Source organism: Rattus norvegicus, chromosome 8, assembly GCF_036323735.1.
Source record: "Rattus norvegicus strain BN/NHsdMcwi chromosome 8, GRCr8, whole genome shotgun sequence".
NCBI lineage: Eukaryota > Metazoa > Chordata > Mammalia > Rodentia > Muridae > Rattus > Rattus norvegicus.
Genome location: NC_086026.1, coordinates 37,809,381 through 37,832,609, shown reverse-complemented (window position 1 = coordinate 37,832,609; position 23,229 = coordinate 37,809,381). Strand labels below are relative to the sequence as shown.

Here is a 23,229-nt window from a genome sequence, read left to right as displayed (position 1 = left end):
GACTGGACGCAGGCTGTCAGGCTCGGCAGCAAGCATCTTTAGTCACTGAACCACGTCACTGGCCTTTATTAAATATCTTTATTCTTTTGCTTTTGCTTTTATGTAAGTTTTTTCCCTTATTAATCTAGTCACCCACTCTACATCCTGATGGTAGCCTCCCCTCCCTGCTCTCCTCCCAGTCCCTCCCTCCCCCTTCCCTCTCTCCTTCTCAGAGAAGGGCAGGTTTCTTGTGGGTTTCAACCTGCTCCAGTCCATCAACTGCAGTAGGACTAGGCGCCTCCCCTTTCACTGAGCCTAGACAAGGCAGCCCAGCCAGAGGCAAAGGGTCCAAAGGCAGGCCACAGAGTTGCCTGCTCCAGTTGCCAGGGGACCCACGTGAAGACTAAGCCGCCCATCTGTCACACATGTGCAGGGGGCCCAGGTCCGTCCCATGCATGCTTTCTGGTCGGTGGTCCAGTCTCTGTGAACCCTTATGGGCCCAGGTAGTTGATTCTGTACGATTTCTTGTGGTGTCCTTGACCCCTTTGGCTCCTCCAATCCTTCCTCTCCTTCTTCCGTAAGATTCCTTGGGCTTGGGGAGGGGAGAAAAAAAAAAAAGATTCCTTGGGCTCCGCCTAATGTTTGGCCGAGAGTCTCTTAAGCCATAAGGAAATTGTGGAGCTAAAATCACAGTGCCTCCCCTTCCGTTTCCCATCAGTTGAGAGTTGAGGAAGGGATGTGTCCCAGGGAGTTCATCTGATGGTTCATAAAGGACAAGAATTACCCATAACCCTCCCTATCTGTTCTGCATATCTAACCAACCACTGATTGAAAATATCTGAAGAATTAAGTACGCCCATATAGGTTTTTCTTGCGTTTATTCTGAAACATATAACACACTGCCAGTTTGTCTATGTTTACATCTAGAGATAATTTGAGGTATACAGAAGGATATGCAAGAATTATAGGTAAACCGTACTTCATTTTATTCAAGTGACTTGACTTGGGGACTTACAGGTTCTGTCATCCAATGAAACCTGGAATCCATCTTCTGTGGGTGGGGACCAGTACCTATTCCAGATGGATATGACTTCTATTTCAGTCTGTCTTCATTTTTCTTTGTTGGTTACTGACTCTTTGAAGGGATGTTTCGGTCCATCACGCAAGCTTCCCCTTGGTGCTGTCTCATTCCTTCTCCTTTCCTTTGATTGTTTAGGTGTTTTTGGACGATTGATGAAAACGCAGAGATCAGGTTGTGCTGTCTCATTTAGATGCTGTTCATGAGAATATGACTGATGAGGAGGTTAAGCCGGGTGGCCAGAGGTTTGGAAAACATTCCGTTTGACTGATTGGGAGAATCAAGCATGGTTAGCTAGTGAGAACAGAGGAAGAACACACACACACACACACACACACACACACACACACACACACACACACTGCACTGCCCTGAGCCGGAGAAATCAGACAGGTTGGATGGTAGCGCTCACAGGGGGAGTGATCTTTTCGAAGCCGATCCCGCTGGAGAGAAGAAGGCCTTGTAATGTCGGTGCCCAGTGAAGGAGATTTCCCAGAGAAGCAGATAGCTCTGGGATTGAGAGCAGGGATGTCTCCTCGAGTCTGCTAGCTTGCTCTGAGGATGAAACTCCGAGGATCCTCCAAGCTGCCTCCTGAGAGTCTGGCTTGTAATTATAAACTCGGCGGAAAGGGTTTCCCGGTTTGCATGTCCAACTCTTTCACTGCAGCCGATCCTCAGATCTGCAGCGTAATTAGGGGCCTGGGAGCCACAGAGCACATGTTTCTGAATCTTACTAATTTGCGGAGGCTTGAGGGTTTTGTTTGCACATCCCCTGGGGCCTCCCAAGGCACACGCAAACCGTGGTATCTATATGCCATGTGTTGTCCCTCAATCATAGAAAAGAAAGTCACGAATCTTTCGGTAGAAACAATGCCTTGAATGATTCTCCATGGATACACTAAACTTTGTGTAGTGAAAAAAGAAAAAAAAAAAGCCAACACTCCCCAAATCTTTCATGTTGTGTACTTAGATACTTAGATTCCATTTTTAAAATGATCCAGCCGTGAAGCTAAGATACATTAGTGGCTGAGGGACTGAGGAGCTCGAGGGGGCAGGAAGAAAGAAAGTGTGGCTTAAAGGGACAACGGGCTGGGTGTGGTGGCACACTCCTTTAATGGACTCCCAAGACAGAGGCTGATCTCTGAGTTTGAGGCCAGCCTGGTCTACATAATGAGTGTCAGGACAGCCAGGACTATGTACAGAGACTGTGCCTCAAACCCTTCCCTCACCCAGAGAAAAATAAAAAGACAAGGGGAGGGTCTTTGTGGGTTGGAAGCAGGACACAGCCTTGTCTATAGTGGGCACAGGAACCTACCCCAGAAGCAGAGCACATTGAAAGACCATGTACAAGCTATGGCAGGAGACCTGGGTAGTGTGGAGACCATCAATGCCACACCAGTACAGCGTTTTGAAGTGCTACGCTATGGGGAACACGGGCAAAACCTACAAAACAGTTCATTAATTCTTACGTTTTTAATTTGTTTAATTTGTTGAGATAATTCTTAAATTATCTCAACAAAAACTGCAATAGTAAACAAAACAAACAAACAGACAAAAAAAAAACCACTAGCCTCTAAAATAGGGATGTAGATTCAGTGAAAAGTCTAGAAGACGAATGAAAAGACATCAGGAGATGCTCGACACGCCTCTCCTTTCTGTTGACTAGTTTGTTTTTTGGGAGTGGGGTGGGGTCGGGTGGGTTAGATCAGCGGGGGTGTGCTGTTACACTTGGCCACGCTGGGCAGGGAGGATGGTGAGGTGGTTGGGCCATATCTCATTCTCCTGCTTCTTCCCACCCTCCCACTCTCCAAATCAAAGAGTCAATAAGTCTCTGTGGGATTGAGGATGGAGGCTATGAGGGAGGGGAGGTAGGAGAGGCTCAGGAAGGTGCACTGGGCTGGGGCTTTTTTTTTTTTTCTTTTGATGAGCACCCCACACCACACCTGGGCTTGGTCCCCCCTGGGCCTGTCAGGTCTGCTCTGGGCGGGTGAATGCATGGTGGGTGGGGAAGTAAAAATCAAAGGGACACAGTAGAGAGGCCCCTGTCATTAGCAAGAATTAGCTAATTATGTTCTCTAAGGGATCATTAGCCCAGTTTTAAGAGCGAGAGACTGAGGCCCAGTGAGAAGTATTTGCCCCAAGAGCTTAGGGGGCTCAGCCCAGAATCCCCATCTAGGTCACACCCACTCTACTCCACAAAAAAAAAAAAGGGAAGGTTTATGTTAGGCAGGCCCTCCCCACACTGCGTTCCTTCTCTTCTGAGAAGGAAGGTGTCTTGTGGCTGGGATGTATGGCTTCTGTCCCCAGGCTGTGTTGGCAGCGGCCACCACTGTGGGCTTCAGTTTAGACAGGAGGCAGAGAGGCATAAGAGGAGCCTGCTGTGCCCTGTCAGAGACTCTCGTTTCTGTGTGTTGTGGACAGAGCCAGGTAGGTCCTGGGGACTTTCCCTTGTGATCAAGTCAGGTATGGAGACTTTCTGTTTACTTTACTCAGTGAGAGCTACTGGCCTTCTCTTGGTGTTCTGTTCTGTTCTGTTCTGTTAGGCCGTAGTTGATACCAGGATAGAAAGTCTGCATCCAGCATTCACATCTTATGGAACAGTGGAAGGAAGCCAGTGATAGGGTCAGATAGCAAAGATGAGGTGCTGCTGCGTGGGGAAATGGTGAAAAGGTTCGGGAAGCCTCCCTTCTCCCCATGTGGCTAGGCCTGAAGCTGGCTGGGTGAATGGGGAGTGTGTGTTTCCCTGGTAGCCCCAGGGAATTTGAGGAATGATGCCTTAACTATTCTGGGAGGGTCCCATGGCAGGAAGTATAGCCAGCCCACTCCACAGGTACCTTGCATCCTGGGTGGCTTAAAATAGACTGGCTGGAGCTGGTAAGCCAGGCCGCTTCCTTCACCAGTGGTGAGACATGGGTGAGCCTGGCTGCTGAGAAACTGGGAAGCGTGGGTGGAGTTTCTCAAGTGACAGTGACCCAGGCACTTGTTAGAACCTTTCCAGGTCCTGGGTGCTCTGTGAAATACAGCAGGGTCTGCAGACCGGGAGAGAGGCCGGGGAATCCCAGTGCTGATGAGCAATGTGTTTGTTCTCTAGATCACTTCTTACTAGACAAGACTGGGGAAGGGCTGGCTGGCATTCAACAGGGACCACAGGCGCCCGTGAGCGGAGAGGCGGGCTTTTGGGTTGATCAAATGCTGTGACTAGTGGCTGGGCGGGAGGTTTCAACTGTGTGCTTTTTCTTTCCTTCTCTTGGGTTGCAAAGTTCCTCTTTGGATGAGTGTTTGGGCCGGATCCTGGGTTGTAACAGTGATGGCTGGGTGAAGTCTGATATCGGAAGCTGGCAGGCAGGTGGCCGCTGGTTTGCTGGAGAAAGTCCTCAGAAGAGCTATTCTAGCAGAAAAGTCTTGGGGGGATATCGTGGGTTTAGTTCAGCTCCCTGCAAAAATACCAGACTGTCCCAGTAGACATTCTGGTTTCCCAGTACATATAAAAGTTAATTTCCCTTTTACTCTCTTAAATCTTAAAAGAAAAAAAAAAAGCAACCAACCAAATGAAAACAATCAAAAACCAACATACCAACTTAATTAAGAGTAGTCTTGCTAAAAAATGTAACTGACGATTTGAGCTGCTGTCAAAATGGTGCCCATGGATTGAAGGTGACCTTACCTTCGGTTTGTAAGCAGCACCATATCTTAAGTGGAGTGCAATAAAATGATTTATGCCAGTAATCAGCAACTTGACCTCTGGCTTTTCTCTGACTCCACCTCTGCTGTCTATCAGAGCTGCCCATGTCCCCCAGGTTCAGCTCATCCCATCTAAACAACAAACCCGGGGTTCCATTTCAGGATCCATTCTCTATTCTGTGGACTGAGGTGGCCTTTTGGCGCTGTGGTCATTTCTGGGGACTCCGACTAGGATGCCCAGAGCTGGCTGGCAAGATTATGGGGGTATCTTCAAAGGCCTGTCTTCTTGCCTTGCCGACCACCCCAGTGCTCAGCCGTCTCTCACACTTTTGTTTCTTGCTTTGAGAATCACAGGAGAGCTGGAGAGATGGCTCAGAGGTTAAGAATGCTGACTGCTCTTCCAGAGGTCCTGAGAGTTCAATTCCCAGCAACCACATGGTGGCTCACAACCATCTGTAATGGGATCTGATGCCCTCTTCTGGGTGTGTCTAAAGACGGTGACAGTGCACTCACTGTTTGTATTTATTTATATAAAATAAATATTAAAAAAAAAAGAAAAAAGGAAGAGAAAAAAGAGTCACAGGAATATTTTACAGTTCTCAGTCCAGTAGTGGTGATATCACTGAATTGAAATCTGTCCCACCTGTTGAGTTGATACACTGAGTCACAGGTTACATAAGTGAACACTGTCTATCGAAAATCAGTGACAGTTGGCAGAGGCTCATGCATCCGCTACCGTTGACTTAGTCGCAGATCTGAGCCACACACCTGTGTCCCCGAAACGATGACATCACCACCTCTGCCCCTTGACCTTGATCTCCAGCAGTAGAGACAGGCTTGCCCTTATCATGTGACTGCCCTTCACCCTCCCTGAGAGTCTGAGTAACCGCTTCACGTTTCCATGATTACCTCTGTCTTACCATCAGGTCACACCCAACTTATAAGACATTGAGTCTGGAGCGAAGGTTTTAGTTTTCTCCTGTGCTTTGGGCGGAATCTCTTTAGAATCTTGTGGAATGTGGTGAGGAATTGACAGGGAGTGAAAGAATTCACCCAGATCAGACCAGCATAGAAAAGTTTACAGAGCGTACTGCTATGATGTAACAGGGGAAAACACAGTAACAGAAGAAGCACCTGCCTTGGGCAGTTGGCTGCACTGGTTGGTAGCTTCAGTTTGAGAGCCATCCTGAAGCCCACCAACCACCACCGGACATGCAAATGACGGAACTCGTGATTGGTTGGATATTTGACTGGGGAATTCTGGGTTTACAGGGCCGTGCAGGACGGTGGTTAGCCTGGTTGACCACTGTTAGTCTGACCAGTTCCCATTTCTCCTTTGGCACTGTTAAGGGTGCTCTGCCGACCAGACATACATTATTTAAATTCCCTGATAGGGACATTCCTTTCTGGTCTCTAAATGGTGATACCCTCTCTACAGTTAGTAGTATTGTTGTTTCTAAATATAAAATCACTTTCTAGTTAGTTTCTTTCTAACAGGAACCATGCTGTTAGCAAATTCTTGCCTTGCCTTTCTGGATCAGGGATACTGTGAACCTCAGATAGGCTGTACCCTTATGATGAGTCTGAACCAGGAGAGGGAGCCTCTCAATGAGAGGATCCTGAGTGGATTTGAACAGTGTTGTTGGTTCAGCATTTAGCTTTCGGCCGCGTGTTGTTTCCTACATAATGGAGTAAGGTGGTTGCCAGGTTCTTGTTTACATAAGCAAATAAAATATACAAATAAGAATTTCATTTGTTGTTTGTTTTGAAAACGTCATTTCTAGAGAGATGGGTCATTTAGTAAAAGTGCCTGAGTTTGGATTCTCAGCACCTGTAGCTGCGTGGGAAGAAGGGCGGATCCGCAGAGTTTGGTGGCCAGTGCAGTGAGACAGGTGAGCCTTTGGTGATTTTTGTTTAAAAAAAAAACAAGGTGAAAGTGATGAGGAAGACACCTGATGTCTTCTGGCATTCACTGAACATACATGTGCACCCACAGGTGTATGCACCTGTGGGCACACATGTATATACATAGACACATCACCCACTCCAAAGAAACTATTTCCTTCAGGGTTTCTGTACTCTTCGTTCCTGGTTTCTGGACCAGGCTACCTTTCACTCCAGGAAGTTGAATGGGAATAGATACTCTGAGGTCATGCTTGTAACCTGAGCCCAGGGCTTTCCCCTTTCCTGCCCCCAGGGTCTGTACTGGGTTACACACTTCAAGCCACTCAGTTCTCTTGTTTTCCTGGAAATTATCCTGTACTCTTTTGTCTCAGTGCCCTGGGGTCATGTTATGTTTCAGGCTACTCTGGGCCAGCACCAAACTGGAGCTTGTGGGTAGGAAGAGGCCACCATAGTTACGAGGCTTCTGTTTGTGGTAAGCAAGCACCTGGCTTCGCAGCCCGGTGTTCTGTTTGTACACCTGCAGATATGTTTACATCTAAGGAGTAGAAACAGACAGGACAGGTGTACTTTCTCTTCTGTTGTCTCTGGCTGTATAGAGATTGTGTGTGAATTACAGCAGGGTGTATAAGGCTCTCTGCCCACCTCTTCCTCCCCACTTGGTCCCCCGCACTGGACTCTGGCGCCAAGCATACACTTGCCAGAAATCCTGCCTCTGGTGGGAAGAGCTTGGCTCTTACCCCAGTATTTCAACTTTACCGTCTTTGAGACCTTGGTCGGGCCGCTCCCTCTCATTCAGCCTCAGTTTCCTCTTCAATAAATTGATGGAGTTATGTAAGAGGATCTGTCTCATGCCTGAAAATGGAGTCAGAAAGCTATGGTTATGTTAAAAAAAAAAAAAAGGACCAGGCAAGTTATTGATTAAACAGTTGTTTCTGGGTTGAGAAGAACCCCAGAACTCTGTATTTGCTCCCTCAATTCTGGAAGGCGATCTCGCAGGGAGGCAGAAATTAAATCGTAGATCTTCCCCAAGTGCTATGCCACTTTGCAGAAGCGTTGTTTGTCCCTGCCTTCTCTGTAAATTAGGATGACAACATCAGTCTTGAAAAGTTCCTGGGATTATTGTGAAGGTCTAGGAAGGAAACGGGTGGGAAAATACTCTAGAAGTTAAAAAAAATAATCTAAACATAATGATTTTTCTAAACAATATCTCTCATGTCTTCATGTATGTAGGTGCACATGCATGTATGTGTGTGTGTGTGTGTGTGTGTGTGTGCGCACGCCCACATGGATGTGTGAGCACATTCGTGTAAAGTTTCAGAGGTCGACATCAGGTTTCTTTCTCCAACTTAAAGATTTATTTAGTCGCATGTGTGAGTGTTTTGTCTGCCTGTATAGATGTGCGTTGTGTGCATGCAGCGCCTCTGGAGGCCAGAAGGGGGCACCAGCCCCCGCCTGAAAGCGGAGTTAGAGAAGGTTGTGAGCCTCCTTATGGGTGCCAGAAACCAAACCTAGGTCTTCCTCAAGAGCGGCAGTGCTCTTCGCCACTGGGCCATCTCTCTACCCTATTTTTCGAGACAGGTTCTTCCATTGAACCTGCAGCTCACCGAGCATCATCTTGTCTCCTCCCCAATGCTTTTGTGTGGATGCTGGGTATCCAGACTGGGGTCCTCTTGCTTACACAGCAAGCACACCGTCCACTGGTCCTCCTCCCTGGCCCCCGTCTTCCATTCGTGAACATTATTAGACGACTGATGCGCATCCTATATTTAATAGAAAGCTTGCTTTCCGAAAGAGAAAAGTAGAAATGAGCTAAGCAAAGAAAGTCGTATCCTGAAAAAGAGCAAGAAGATAGTGACTTCGGATGATTAACGAAAGGTGCGCAAGTCGCTGCTCTTCAACGAATAAAGTATTCTTGGAAACGAGATGCCTGACTTCTGGAACAAAACTTTGCCTTTATAATTAGCCCTGCCATCATACCCTGGGAGCCCTCCAGTTTTGCTCTCTTTCTAGGGCTTTGCATTTGCATATGAATTTCACATCCAGCCAGTTAGTGTCTTTAGAAGACACACTGGGATTTTGATCAGGGTTGTATTGAGTCATGAATACACTTGAGATCAGACACCTTATCGATATTGAATCTTCCAGGCTGGCAACAGTACACATTGCCCGGCTCGCTTGTCTCTGGAGTTCCTCCCATTGACGTTCTGTATTTTCAGTGTGCACATTTTGAATGTCCTTTGTCAGACTTGCCCCTGAGGAGTTTGTCTTTGGGAACTATTGTAACTGATAACTTTCACTATCACTTTCCAACTGCTCCTTGCTGAAATACAGAAATACAGTAGATTTTTTTTGTTGTTGTTCACTGATCTTAATACATTCTGCAGCCTTCTTGCTAAATGATTTCAATAGCTTTTCTTTAAAAAAAATTTAAATTACATTGATCAGTTGATGTGTGTGTGTGTGGGGGGGAGTGTATGTGGCACAGTGGTATGTGGAGGTCAAAGGATCAAAGGACAGATTGTAAGAGTCAGGAGTCAGTTCTCTCCTTTTATTACGTGGTTCTGGGGCTAGAACTCAGGTGCTCGGTCTTGGCAGCAAAGAGCCTTTGCCTGCTGTGTCGTCCCAATGGCTCACAAACAGCGCGGTAATCATACGAGGACAGCCAGGTAGCCTGACAGAACCAATTAGTCTGGAAATGAAGCTATAGCTAATTGCATGAGCATTTGACAAAGGTGGCCCTGAGGAGAAATGATAGTTTGTCAATAAAACATGATAGATTTATTGGAGATCTGTTCTGTTCGAGAAATGAAAAGGACTTTATCCATACCTTACATCTCGAAAACAAAGACCCAGGGGAATTCTTGGGTATATAGGCCCAAATGGAAAACCTGAAACTGTAAAACTTCTAGAAGAAAATATAGGGGAAAATCCAAGCCACAGTCAGTAAAGGAAATATTTGACAAGTTGGTCATCCTCAAATAAAAAAAGACCCCAAACTTATCAAAGAACTTGCTAAAAAATTAAAACACAAGCCACAAGGGAGGAAAGTCTTTGGGAAGTGTATGAAAAACTTGCATCTAGAATATATGGAACGAATTCTCAAATCCAAGGACAGGAACATAAGGAGGGCATTAAAAGAATGGGTAGAAGATTAGAGAAAACACCTTCACCCAAGAAGATAAAACAGATGGCTGTGGCCTATGTGAAAAGTTGCTCGGCGTTCTCAACCATCAGAGACAGCCATTTAAAGCCACAGTGATAAACCACACGCATCTATGAAAATGCAGAGGACTGGCTGCCCTAGTTTGCTTTCCACTGCTGTGATAAACACCACAACTGAAAGACACCACAACCCAAAGCAATGTGGGCGGGAAGAGGGTTGGTTTACGAGTCCCTGTCGTGGTCTGTCATTGAAGGAAATCAGAAAAAAGAGCTTGGCTTTTTATGGCCGAAAACCGCCTACTAGCTTTCTCCTCATGGCTTGCTCAGCGTGCTTTCTTACACAACCCAAGACTACCTACCCATGGACAGCACCGTCCACAGTGGGCGGGGTCCACTCACATCAACCAGCAATCAAGAAAATGCCACACAGGCACGCCACAGGATGGAGGCATTTTCTCAGCTGAGGGCCCCTCCTCCCAGATGGCTCTAGTTTGTGTTCAGTTGACATAAACCAAGCAGCCCGTTGGCCACACCAAGTACTAGGTAGGGTGTGAATATCTAGAATTTCCACAGCTGCTGATGAGAGTATAAATGGCACAACCACGCTGTGAAACACTGTGCCTGTCATACGGATGCATCATTCCACGGTTAGACCATCACCCTACAGAGATAGTGTGTATTCTACGCAAAGATTTCTTACAGGGGTTTGTCCCTACTGAGTAATTCCATTAACATAGTGTCCTCCTCTGTTTTCTCAGGGATTTCCATGAGTGGTCCCCAGTTGGGAGTACTGTTTTGAGAGGCTGAGGAGGTGGGGCCCTGCTGGAGTATGCCCCTAGGGGCTGGACTTTGAGGTAGCAAAAGCCATGTGCCATTCCCAATTCGACCTCTCACTTTGCTTCCTGCTTTAAAGTTCTAGCTGCCATGCTTGCCTCTATACTGCTTCTCCGCCATGATGGTAATGGACTCCTCTTATCCCTCGGAAACCCGAATTAAACCCTTCCTTCTACAAGGTGCCTTGGTCATGTTGTTCTATGCTAGCAGTAGGAATGTAACTAGTACATGTTGAACTCTAGAAAGAACAAATGAATCTTCAGTGACAGGAAATAGTGGTTGCTTGGAGATGGGAGAGGGAGTCAGGGAAGAACGGGAGGGAGGGCGCAGAAGCAAGCTTTTAAGGGTGGGGGCACATTCATTGTTTTGACTGTGGTGTTGGTTTCACAAGTATAAATACATGTTTGTATTTGCTAGCTTTTCATGGCTGTGGCCAGACTACCTGACAGAAGCCAGCTCCTAATGATGAGCTTCTACCCATGTTGATAAGCTCCATCTATCAAAGGTCCCAGAGCCTATCATCTGGGGAGCAACCACTGAAAACACAAACCTGTGGAGGGGGGCACTTCAGATCCAACCATAACAATGCTCCAAACTAGAAGTTTTAAACAGGCACCATTGATTGTATGCCACGTGGCCTCAGTGACATGTCTTAAACACTCAAAAGGCTTGCGGAGGTAAGCTTAGAATGCCCCCAGAAAAAGCTAAATGATATAAAACACAGGGAGGGAGAACAAGACAGCGGTGCCACACACTCCACCATTCTGAAGTGTCATCACGATGTATTGAGTTATTTATACCTTTGTCTTTATCTTGCTCACCATTTGTGAGTCCTGTGAACTTGAAGACTTATCATATATCTTTCGATCTTCCTTGGACAAGGCCTCTTGTCATTTCATTGGCAATGTGTTCTCTGCCAGCTCAGAATTGGATGCCAGCTTCCTTCCTCACTGTGGTGTTTTGAATAAAAATGCCCTCTATTGGCTAGTGTAGTTGAGTACTTGCTCACCAGTGAGTAGAATAGTTTGAACAGATTATAAGGATTAGGAGGTGTGGCCTTGCTGGAGGAAGTGTGTCACTGGAGGTGGGCTTTGAGGTTTCCAAAACACATGCCAGGTTGTCTCACACTCTCTGGGACTAGGGGTCTCAGCTCTCGGCTAATTCTCCAGCAACATGGTGCCCTGCCATGATGATAATGGACTAAGTCTCTGAAACTAAGCAAGGCCCCAATTGAATGTTTTCCTTTACAAGAGTTGCCTTGATCATGGCAACTTCACATGCCATGATCATGTTTCTTCACAGCAATAGAACAGTGACTAAGAAACCCTCCTTTCCTTCTCTTTCCCTTCCTTCCTTCCTTCTCTTTCCCTTCCTTCTTTTCTTTCTTTCTTCCTTTCTTCCTTCCTTTCTTCTTCTCTTCCCAGGATGCTATGACTGTTGGGGAAGCATTGAACCACCGAGTGCCTAGGCCTAAGTGTTAAAGAAGATAAGAATGAGACTAGGAAATTTTTTAGTTCAGAATCTCAAAATCTTTAATTTTGCTTGAGTAAAGAGACATCTATCCCTCCAACCTCCAAGGTGGATAGGAAGGATAGTTGGAGAAATTTAATCAGAGAACATTTGGACTTGAGGACACAGGTCAGAAGAGGCTATATCGAGGAATGGTAGAAGGAAGATGGATTTATTCCCCCACCTGCTCCCGAATGCCAGGGGCCGCGTATAAATCTAGTTAGGAGAACAGAACACTGTGTCTTCTTTGAAGCAATGAAACCATACCATAGCATGATTAAGATACTGTTGGAAGTGCTCAGGAGAAAGTCTGAGTAGACATTCGCATGCAGAAGTGTGTACAGCCTTTAGGATCTCACTCTGTAATGGGAACTGACAATGAAGGATCCTTGAGTGTTTGAAGAAAAACATCAATATAAGGAAATGGTACTCAAGAGAAATATAAAGAGAAAAGCATACTTCTGCAAAACAAATACAAGATACAATAAAAGAGAAAAAAAAACCTTATTAAAGTTTTGGCAGCAAACACGAACAACCTCAAAATAAAAGGTTAAAGAATGAGATAGTGGGGCTGGGGATTTAGCTCAGTGGCAGAGCGCTTACCTAGGAAGCGCAAGGCCCTGGGTTCGGTCCCCAGCTCCAAAAAAAAAAACCAAAAAAAAATGAGATAGTAATACAGAGAAAAGATAAGAAAGGATTAATATAGTTAGGAAAAAGTAGGTCATAAAAATGAAAGAACAGGAAGAAAATATCACAAGATATATCATAAGAAAGTTTCTTAGATTGAAACATGGAAATTTCCAAATTCAGAGGCCATATGGCACCTTCGGTGTAATGAAATTCCGAGCCAATTTAGGGTTCATTTTGATGTTTTTCAAAGAAAGACAAGCCATTAAATAAAAGATAACAGATTTATGCTCTCAGAAGCAAAATTAGAAACAGTGTTTTCAAAGTTCAAAAACGAAATAATATTTAACCATATAATTCTATACCCATCCCAACTATCAACAAATATGAGTGTAGAAAAAAGTGTGTGTGTGTGTGTGTGTGTGTGTGTGTGTGTGTAATTTTTTAGAGATAGGGTCTCTCTATGAGGCCAGACTACTGTAGAATTCACTATTTAGACCAGGATGGCCTTGAGCTCAGAGGTCCACCTTCCTCTGCCTTCTGAGTTCTAGAATTAAAAGTGTGTCACATACACACACACACACACACACACACACACACGAAATAAGAAATAAAAACTATATTTTAAACTATGTAAACTATCAAAACTTTTCCTTCTTGGAAAGCTTTTTTTTAAAAAAACTATTTATTTATTTATTTATTAGATATAAGTATATTGTGGCTGTCTTCAGACACACCAGAAGAGGGCATCTGATCTCACTACAGATGGTTGTGAGCCACCATGTGGTTCCTGGAATTTGAACTCAGGACCTCTGGAAGAGCAGTCAGTGCTCTTAACCACTGAGCCATCTCTCCAGCTCCTTAGAAAGCTCTTAAAAGTGGAATAAGCTTCAGACAGAGTGACTCCATGATTGCAATCCCAGAACTCAGAGGCTGAGGTAGGAGAATCACTGAGTTCAAGCCTATCCTGGGCTAACTAGTGAGTTACAGGTCAGCCTAGGCTATGGAGTTGTGAACTTTGCTCACAAAACCAATAAAAAAGCAAGAACAACAACAACAACAACACCCCCCAAATGAAAGTCGAATGAAGCACAAGAGATGAAGACGGGATTTTAGGGAACAGAGGCTTCATAGCCAGACAGGGCAAAGGATGTTCTCAGGTCATGGAAGGACAGTTCCAACAGGTATAAGAAAGGACAGAGAGCACTGGGACAGGGCCTCACAGGGAGAAAACGAAGTGCGTTATTTGACCGACTTCATATGTGGAAGGTTGAGAATACAAGGTCTTTTTTTTTTTTTTTTTTTTTTTTTTTATTAACTTGAGTATTTCTTATATACATTTCAAGTGTTATTCCCTTTCCCGGTTTCCGGGCAAAATCCCCCTCCCCCCTCCCCTTCCTTATGGGTGTTCCCCTCCCAACCCTCCCCCCATTGCCGCCCTCCCCCCATAGTCTAGTTCACTGGGGGTTCAGTCTTAGCAGGACCCAGGGCTTCCCCTTCCACTGGTGCTCTTACTAGGATATTCATTGCTACCTATGGGGTCAGAGTCCAGGGTCAGTCCATATATAGTCTTTAGGTAGTGGCTTAGTCCCTGGAAGCTCTGGTTGCTTGACATTGTTGTACTTTTGGGGTCTCGAGCCCCTTCAAGCTCTTCCAGTTCTTTCTCTGATTCCTTCAACGGGGGACCTATTCTCAGTTCAGTGGTTTGCTGCTGGCATTCGCCTCTGTATTTGCTGTATTCTGGCTGTGTCTCTCAGGAGCGATCTACATCCGGCTCCTGTCGGTCTGCACTTCTTTGCTTCATCCATCTTGTCCAATTGGGTGGCTGTATATGTATGGGCCACCTGTGGGGCAGGCTCTGAATGGGTGTTCCTTCAGTCTCTGTTTTAATCTTTGCCTCTCCCTTCCCAGCCAAGGGTATTCTTTTTCCTCATTTAAAGAAGGAGTGAAGCATTCACATTTTGATCATCTGTCTTGAGTTTCGTTTGTTCTAGGGATCTAGGGTAATTCAAGCATTTGGGCTAATAGCCACTTATCAATGAGTGCATACCATGTATGTCTTTCTGTGATTGGGTTAGCTCTATGAAATTCGTAGGCAAATGGTTGGAACTGGAAAATATCATCCTGAGTGAGAATACAAGGTCTTAGCAATTACGTTCAAACTTGAGTGTATTGACATAAACAAATTATTATGTAGGAGAGAAAACAATAGTGAGTGGAATAGTCTAGTGAAAAGACCAAGATGATTTATGTATTCACTTATTCACTCATTTATGGTATGCATGTTTGGTCATTTTTTAAAAAATTGTTTCTTTGGTTTGGGAGGGTTGTTTTGTTTTGAGACAGGGCCTTGCTATGTATATGTGTAGTTCAGGCTGGCCTGCTGTTTTCTATGTAGTCCAGGCTTGCTTCAAACTGGCATTCCTACTGTCCCTTGCCTGCCGAGTGCTAGGGTTACAAATGTGCACCATTATCCCTTGTTGTATATAGGTTTTTTAAAAAAGATTTATTTATTTATTTCATGTCTACGAGTACACTGTCACTGTCTTCAGACAGGCAAGAAGAGGGCATTGGATCCCATTACAGACAGTTGTGGGTGCTGAGAATTGAATGCAGGACCTCTGGAAGAGCAGTCAGTGATCTTAACTGCTGAGCCATCTCTCCAGCCCATATATAATTCTTTTCAACTTTGATTCTACAACCTTGGGAGGGTGGAGGAAAAGAAAGGAAGGGAGGACATTATGATTTACATTATCAAGCATTACATTAGTAAATTGGGGCTCAGGTGTAGAGAGCACTTGTTGCTTTTCCTCTGTGTGTGTGTGTGTGTGTGTGTGTGTGTGTGTGTGTGTGTATTAAATGAATCTTAAAAAAAAAAAAAAGCTAGGGGGCTGGAGAGATGGCTCAGTGGATAAGAGCACTGACTGTTCTTCCAGAGGTCCTGAGTTCAATTCCCAGCAACCAAATGGTGGCTCACAACCATCTGTAACGGGGTCTGACGCCCCCTTCTGGTGTGTCTGAAAACAGCGACAGTGTACTCACATATATAAAATAAATAAATATTTAAAAAAAAAAAGCTAGGCATGGGGGTGTATGTTGCATGTAGTTTTAAGCTACCGCCTTTGCTCCCAGCTTCCCTTGAATCCTCAGACAAAACACACACACACACACACACACACACACACACACACACACACACACACACACTCACAGAGTTTATTCCTTTACAACTTGCCTTCTTGGCACAATTGCTGGGCACTGCTATCTCCTGACTAGAAAAGCATGCCCTTACCAATTTATTATCTCTGTCTCTCCACCTGCCCTAAACTTCAGTGCCAACCCCCCGCCCCCCCCAGCCCCTGTCAAACATCCCCGGCCACCTGTCTGTAGTCGTGGCCACAGGCCCCAGCTCCCCCAAGATCTCACATGGTTGCTGTGTTCTTCTCCCCTCCAAAGCATGGCAGAAACTCCTCTCTCCTTCCTTGTGTCTGCCTTTTCCTCCTAGGACCAGGAAGTCCCGCCTGTATCTTGCATCCAGGAATTCGCCCCTGGCCTTGTTTACTGACAAATCAAGAACCAACTGGGGAATAGGACCTTAGCGTTAGAACCACCCCCTCCAGGTGTATGCCTTTAATCCCACCTCCCGGGAGATGCAGAGACAGGGCTATCCCTAAGAATTCGAGGTCAGTGGGTTCTGTATAGTGATTTCTGGGAGAAGTAGAATGAAATATTTATAAGTGCCTGCCTCTGAGATGTACATCTGTGGGATCTATTGAGTACAAGCTTGAGACTTTGAAATATAAATAATTTCATTGTGGCGGGGGGTGGGGCCAATCATACCAATGTTAATACTGCGACAACGTGACACATCAAATGTTGGTTCGGGCAGTGGTTGAGCGTGAAGACTCTTGCTGCTCCGGGTGCTGAGAGTAAGAGATGGATGAGTGCTTAGCTCTAAGATATTTAAACTGCTCTCCTCTAAGTCCCAAGACCCAGGAAACTGAGTTAGAGGGGCGTGAAAAACCTGTCAGAGCTGGAAGACATTCAGGAGGCCTGACAGGTACCATCTTTAGGCAAGACATACTCATTGCAATCAGTGGGTCCCCACAGTCAACAGTCGGCAGTCGGGCATAGATGGAGGAGGGGCTGGGGCCCTACTTCTCATCCCTGAGCATACAGCCAATAGTTTCAGGGAAGGGAGAAGTCATTGTCTTCATTTGTATGCCTACTGGTAACTCCCAAGTGTCCAGTGGCTAGTTCCCATCCAAAGGTCACACACACACGGCATTGGGTAAAGTAAATGGGTCACAAAACGGAAAGTCATACATCTGGGAATGAGACTGTAAGGAAGCAAAGGGAGATTGATGGGTGGGAGGCAGAAAAGAGAGGGTGTGGGAAAAACGTCATCAGACTGTATCATATTCACACGTGAAATTGTTGAAGAGCAGCCATTGAGATGGCCCAGCAACTAAACGCCTTTGTCACTGAGCCTAACAACCTGAATTTCATCCCTGGAGCTCACCTGGTGGAAGTGGAAGAGCTGACCTCTGCAAGTTGTCTCTTCTGACCTTCACATCAGACAGACAGACAGACAGACAGACAGACAGACAGACACACACACACACACACACACACACACACTTGGAAAGAAGACATATTTGTTGTTGGAGCTTGACATACAGTACATAAATGACAGCAAATGTGCCTCAGAGACCTGAAACAGTTCTGCAGCTGAGGCAGTCAAGATGAGGCCATTGTTTCTTTGCAATATCAGGGATAAAGTTGTTAAGTAGGTTGGGCAGTTTCCGTCTTGCCCACAGGCTCCTGGCCCAGGTGACCAAGGGGAGTGCACTGGGTACAGTTGAGGCTGGCCTTAGAAGTCCCTGCAGGGAGTCCACGATGCCACTGGTGTTCCTGGGCTGTTTGCTCTGCATACCTGGCAGCCACTTATGCCAAAGACATTTCTCACAAACCTAGGACTGGGTGTAGAGACTCCTGACATCTTGTTTGGTTTTATCTTGAGCTATACCGTGTAGCTCAGGCTGGCTTCCAACTCCTTTTATAGCTGAAGCTGGTCTTGAACTCCTAATCCTCTGTCCTTATGTCCCAAGTCCGGGACTTGTAGAAATAGGACGGCCCACCTTGCTCTGGGTTTCATTGAGCAGCGCATGCCCGCCAGCCCATGGGATATGGATAGAAACCCCTCCACTTCTTCCGCAGGGGTCGTGATTTGTATCTTGGGACAGGTGGTGGCCCTTGGGCATAGAGGCCCCGCACTCTTCGGTGAAGCCTCTTCTCCAGTGCGTAGACCTGGTTCCCCCAAGCTCACAAGTGTCGCTGAACTTGAGTGGGAAGCCATTGTGAAAGCGTTTCTGAGTCCTGGAACCTTTTTGCGTTTAGAACATGAATGGCTTTGAGGAGGGTGTGGAGTTCCTGCCTGTGAACAACGCCAAGCAGGTGGAGAAGCGAGGCCCCAGGCGCTGGGTGGTGATGGTGGCCGTAGTGTTCAGCTTCCTTTTGCTCTCGCTCATGGCCGGCTTGCTGGTGTGGCACTTCCATTGTGAGTACCGTGGCATCGGAGGGCGATGTAGTGGCGGTTCTCCCTCTTCCCTCAGTGGGCGGGCCAAAGGGCAACCTATGAAGGAGAGGAGGGGGTCAGGGATGAGGGGGGATGGGAGGAGAGGGATATGTGGGAAGGGTCCAGTGCACTGTCTCCCTCCCGGAGCCATTTCAGACCATGGCGGTGAATGATGGGGGCCTGGTCAGATCTGGCCCCTCTTGGCATTTGTCCCTCCCAACTGAGGGCAGCGGGGTGGGCCTGGTGGAGTCACGTGATCACCCGACATCCACCATCATTCTTTACCTCTGGCAGACCGGAATGTGAGGATCCAAAAGGTCTTCAATGGCCATCTGAGGATCACGAATGAGAACTTTCTGGACGCGTATGAGAACTCCACCTCCACGGAGTTCATCAGCCTGGCCAGTCAGGTGAAGGAAGCGGTGAGTCTGGTACCAGGGGAAGTCCTTTGTCCTGCCTGCCCCAGCACAGTATCATGTACAAAGGACTCATCTCTGCTCCCAGATCCGTGGGCCGGGGATGGCGTGGGGCCTGGAAGCAGTCTAGGGAAGGGGCCGTGTCTGCTGTTTAGCCAGCTTTAAGCCTCGTCTTTCTCCTCCAGCTGAAGCTGATGTACAGTGAAGTCCCTGTCCTGGGCCCCTACCACAAGAAATCGACTGTAACTGCCTTCAGGTGGGTGCTGGAGGTTGGTGTGTGGCGTGGGCCTTGACTGCCTGAGAAGAGGGTCAGTGTGTCTGTCCTTTGTGCAAGTGACTTAGAATGCCGGGTCCTTCTGTCTCCAAGGCAGGGATTGATGGTGCTGGCTGGGCAAAGTCCCCAAACACCATTTTCACAGGCGCTGCCCCGTGCACTAAATTCATAAAGGCATCGATTTTCCAAATTTGGGTTTGATGGAGTTGGGGTGTCCAGGAAGGCTGTGTGCAAACTTTGTTTGTTTTCATTGGGGGTAGAATACATCGCCTTACACATGTTGGGCAAACCACCAGTGAGCCGCACTCCAGTTCCCCTGCCCTCCATATTTGAGACATGCTTTCACTGTGTTGCCTACATGGGCCTTGAACTTGTGGACTTGGGTGATCCCCCTGCCTCAGCGTCCTGAGTGCCTGGGACTGTGGGCTTTAGTCACTGTTCCTGGCTCCCAGTGTACATGTGTGTGGTCCTGAGGGTTCACCACGGAACCTTACTGGTATTAAGCACTCTGTTGCTGAGCCGACAACCTCTTCTTTTGCTCTTTTTTGGAAAAATCACCTCCCCAAGTTGCTCAGGCCGCCCTCAGACTGGCTGTCCTCTTGGCTCAGTATCTGGAATTGGAGGTGTGCACTACCACACCCAGCTCCAAAGGTCTTTTATTTTGCTTGTTCAGTTGAAGCTTCCGTTAATTCAGGGTAGCAAGTGGATTCTCATTGCTGTCTCAGGTCAGCAGTCAAAGCCAGGAAGGTTCTACTGAGCACTGCGAGCTCAATCCTAGCCCAGGCTTCCTCCTCACGCTTAAACTTGAGCTGGCCCCAGGATATGTCTGCTCGGGATTTAAGACCAAGAGAGCAGAGGACCAAGGGCTATGGTGGGTGGACAGCACATAGAACCCGAGGCAGGGCTAATGTCGCTTGGAGCAGCCTAAGTTGTCCTGTGTGTGTGTGTGTGTGTGTGAGAGAGAGAGAGAGAGAGAGAGAGAGAGAGACAGAGAGACAGAGAGACAGAGAGACAGAGAGAGAAAGGAAGAGAGAGAGAGAGAAAGGGAGAGAGAGAGAGAAAGGGAGAGAGAGAGAGAAAGGGAGAGAGAGAGAAAGGGAGAGAGAGACAGAGACAGAGAGAGACAGTGAAAGAAACAGTTATGTGCATGACTGTCATATGTATGTGTGTGTGTGTGTGTGTGAGAGAGAGAGAGAGAGAGACAGAGAGACACAGACAGAGACAGAGCTAGACAGTGACAGAGACTGTTACGTGTATGACTGTCATGTGTATGTGTGTGTGTGTGTGTGTGTCTGTCTGTCTGTCTGTCATATACAGTGTAGGACGACTCTGGAGCTCCCCATCTTCATCTCTCCCCTGTCTCCCCCGCAGTGAGGGCAGCGTCATTGCCTACTACTGGTCAGAGTTCAGCATCCCCCCACACCTGGAGGAAGAGGTTGATCGCGCCATGGCTGTGGAGCGAGTTGTCACACTGCCACCCCGAGCACGGGCACTGAAATCCTTCGTGCTGACCTCTGTGGTGGCCTTCCGTGAGTAAGGGGCAGACCAGGGTGGGACTGTGTGGGCCAGCCTATAGAGGGGTGGGTCCGGGAGATCACAGGCCCAGGGGTCCTGGAGGACCCTGCTCACTGACTGGCACTTCCCTTCGGGTAATAAGGAGACAAGAGTAAGGAAACCGATTGTCTGGGTAAAACGTTTGCCTTCTTGTTCTTCAGCCATTGACCCCAGAATGCTCCAGAGGACTCAGGACAGTAAGTATCATGTTGACCTCCGGTGGAGAAGAAAGGTGTCTTGCTAGATGCCCCTTCAGCCATGGGGTCCCCAGAAGTCAGAGGGTACTGATGGACTTTTTCCCTTCCCCTCGGAAGCTCCCTTTCTTGTGTCTGCCTGAGCTCGCAGTGATTTGAGATGTATCTGGGGTGGAGCTAGGCCCTGGGGTGGGGCCTGCGGGGTTCACGGCTTCCTTCTGTCTTGTCTCTCCCACAGACAGCTGCAGTTTTGCCCTCCATGCCCGTGGCAGGACAGTGACACGTTTCACTACCCCTGGCTTCCCTAACAGTCCCTACCCAGCTCATGCCCGCTGCCAGTGGGTCCTGCGGGGGGACGCGGACTCTGTGCTGAGCCTCACCTTCCGAAGTTTTGATGTCGCGCCCTGTGATGGGCATGACAGTGACCTGGTCACAGTGTATGACAGCCTGAGCCCCATGGAGCCCCATGCTGTGGTGCGGTGAGTGTCCCGGAAAGCAGGGGAGGCTCTGGCTGAGGGAGCCTGGCTCTGGCTGGGGTGAACCATTTCAACGGATTGTGGTGTAGGTTTGAGATTGAGTTGGTGACATTTGGCCACAGGCCACCGTGAAGTGGGCAGTGGAGGGCAGGCATAGTATGCACCTGCACGAGGTCCAGAGAGACCTCGGGAAGGAGATGCTTGGCTTTGTCGGTGTTAAAGGCTGGTGTCCATCCTGCAGAGAAGTGTGGGCTTCCCTAGCTGCTGCCGGAAAGGCAGGACTAGGGTACAGCAGGTATGGCCAGGCCTGCAGTTCAGGAGACAGTTCCACCAAAAAGGTTTGTTACAGTTCCCAAGCAGACGGGACACGGTACAACACAGCTCAGCAGAGCTCAGCTCGCCTATGCATACGGAGCAACCCTGGAAGCTCCAGGTTGGCTGGGAGGCGGAGGGAGTAAGGGAGACTGTGAAGGTTCATTTAAGAAATGAAGCTGGGCTGGAGAGATGGCTCAGTGGTTAAGAGCACTTACTGCTCTCTCAGAGGTCCTGAGTTCAATTCCCAGCAACCACATGGTGGCTCACAACTACCATAATAAGATCTGATGCACTTTCTGAAGACAGCTACAGTGTACTTATATATAATAAATATTAAAGAAAAAGAAACGAAGGTAGCACGGGGAACAGGCCTCTAATCGGCTCAGTGGGACCGTCTCAGCAAACTATGGAGCCAGGGTTGCCCCAGCTCTCTGCCTCTGGGCCCCACATGTGACAGCCTGGTGGGAAGGGTTTGGGGACTCTGATTGGCTGGCAGGCATCTGAAAGGGATTGGTTGGTACCAGGAAGGCAAAGCAGAGGCTGTGAGAGCATCAGAGTTACAGAAAATGAAGGTGTCATTAATATTCCTGTTGGGAGGGCTGGGGATAGTCCAAAGTGGGTGTCCCAGAAAGCCTGGAGGGAGCTGGTTACATTGTATCCACAATCAAGAAGCAGAGAATGATGAATGTTTGGTATCTCCCCTCCATTTTGTACAGTCCAGGAAGTGGCATCACAGCCATCCCGCCTCCACTGTCAGATGTCCTTTGCACATCCAAAGGCCCACCTCCTGGGTGATTCTAGGTTTTATTGGGTTGATAATTCTAATCATCAGAGACCCCTCTTCTCCAACCGATAGGTTCGACCTGACTTGGTGTGTGTGTGTGTGTGTGTGTGTGTGTGTGTGTGTGTGTGTGTGTGTGTGCATGGTTTTAGAAGAGGTTATACTGTATTAGCTTTCTTGTTTGTTTTTGTTTTTGAGACAGCAGCTCTCTATTTAGATGGATGGTTCTCACTCTGCAGCTTGCAGAAGGCACACGATGCCCCATCTGTGCTGTAGCCACTAAAATAATTAATATTGATTAAATTTATACCTGATAAATCATTTAGAACAATAAAATAGAGGTTTTAGCTTGGCATGGTGTGGTGCGTGCCTACGACTCCAGACTCTGGAGACTGAGGCAGAAGGATGAGAATTTGAGGCTAACCTGGGCACTATGCGGAGAGACCTGTTTCCCAAAACGGTCTTACTTGGTAGCACAGGCTAGCCTTGAACTCAACCTTCATACCTCCGCCTCCCATTGCTGGGGCTTCAGGTGTGCACCGCCATGACTCTTTTACTGAAAGCCTTTCCACCTTGCCCTTGTGTGTTCAGGTCCAGGTTAGGAGTGGGGTCCTCTGACTTCTCTACTTGGGAGCTAAGCTGCGTGTGAAAGGTCTATTTCATCTCTGTCACTAACTCTGTCTCTCTGCCTTGCAGGCTGTGTGGCACCTTCTCGCCCTCCTACAACCTGACTTTCCTCTCCTCCCAGAACGTCTTCCTTGTTACGCTGATAACCAACACTGACCGGCGACATCCTGGCTTTGAGGCCACTTTCTTCCAGCTGCCCAAGATGAGCAGTAAGAATGGGCAGGCAGGGGGCAGGCCTT

General features: G+C 47.4%; 1 protein-coding gene across 2 annotated transcripts in view; it reads left to right on the top strand.

The window, feature by feature from the left end:
• St14 (ST14 transmembrane serine protease matriptase) overlaps window positions 1-23,229 on the top strand; it is a 40,888-nt gene that overhangs the window by 7,272 nt on the left and 10,387 nt on the right. For both annotated transcript variants that reach the window (XM_039080660.2, NM_053635.2), the window contains 7 exon segments: window positions 18,176-18,335; window positions 18,648-18,775; window positions 18,955-19,025; window positions 20,415-20,572; window positions 20,759-20,794; window positions 21,030-21,270; window positions 23,060-23,199. In XM_039080660.2, coding sequence (XP_038936588.1) covers window positions 18,176-18,335; window positions 18,648-18,775; window positions 18,955-19,025; window positions 20,415-20,572; window positions 20,759-20,794; window positions 21,030-21,270; window positions 23,060-23,199 — 934 coding nt within the window.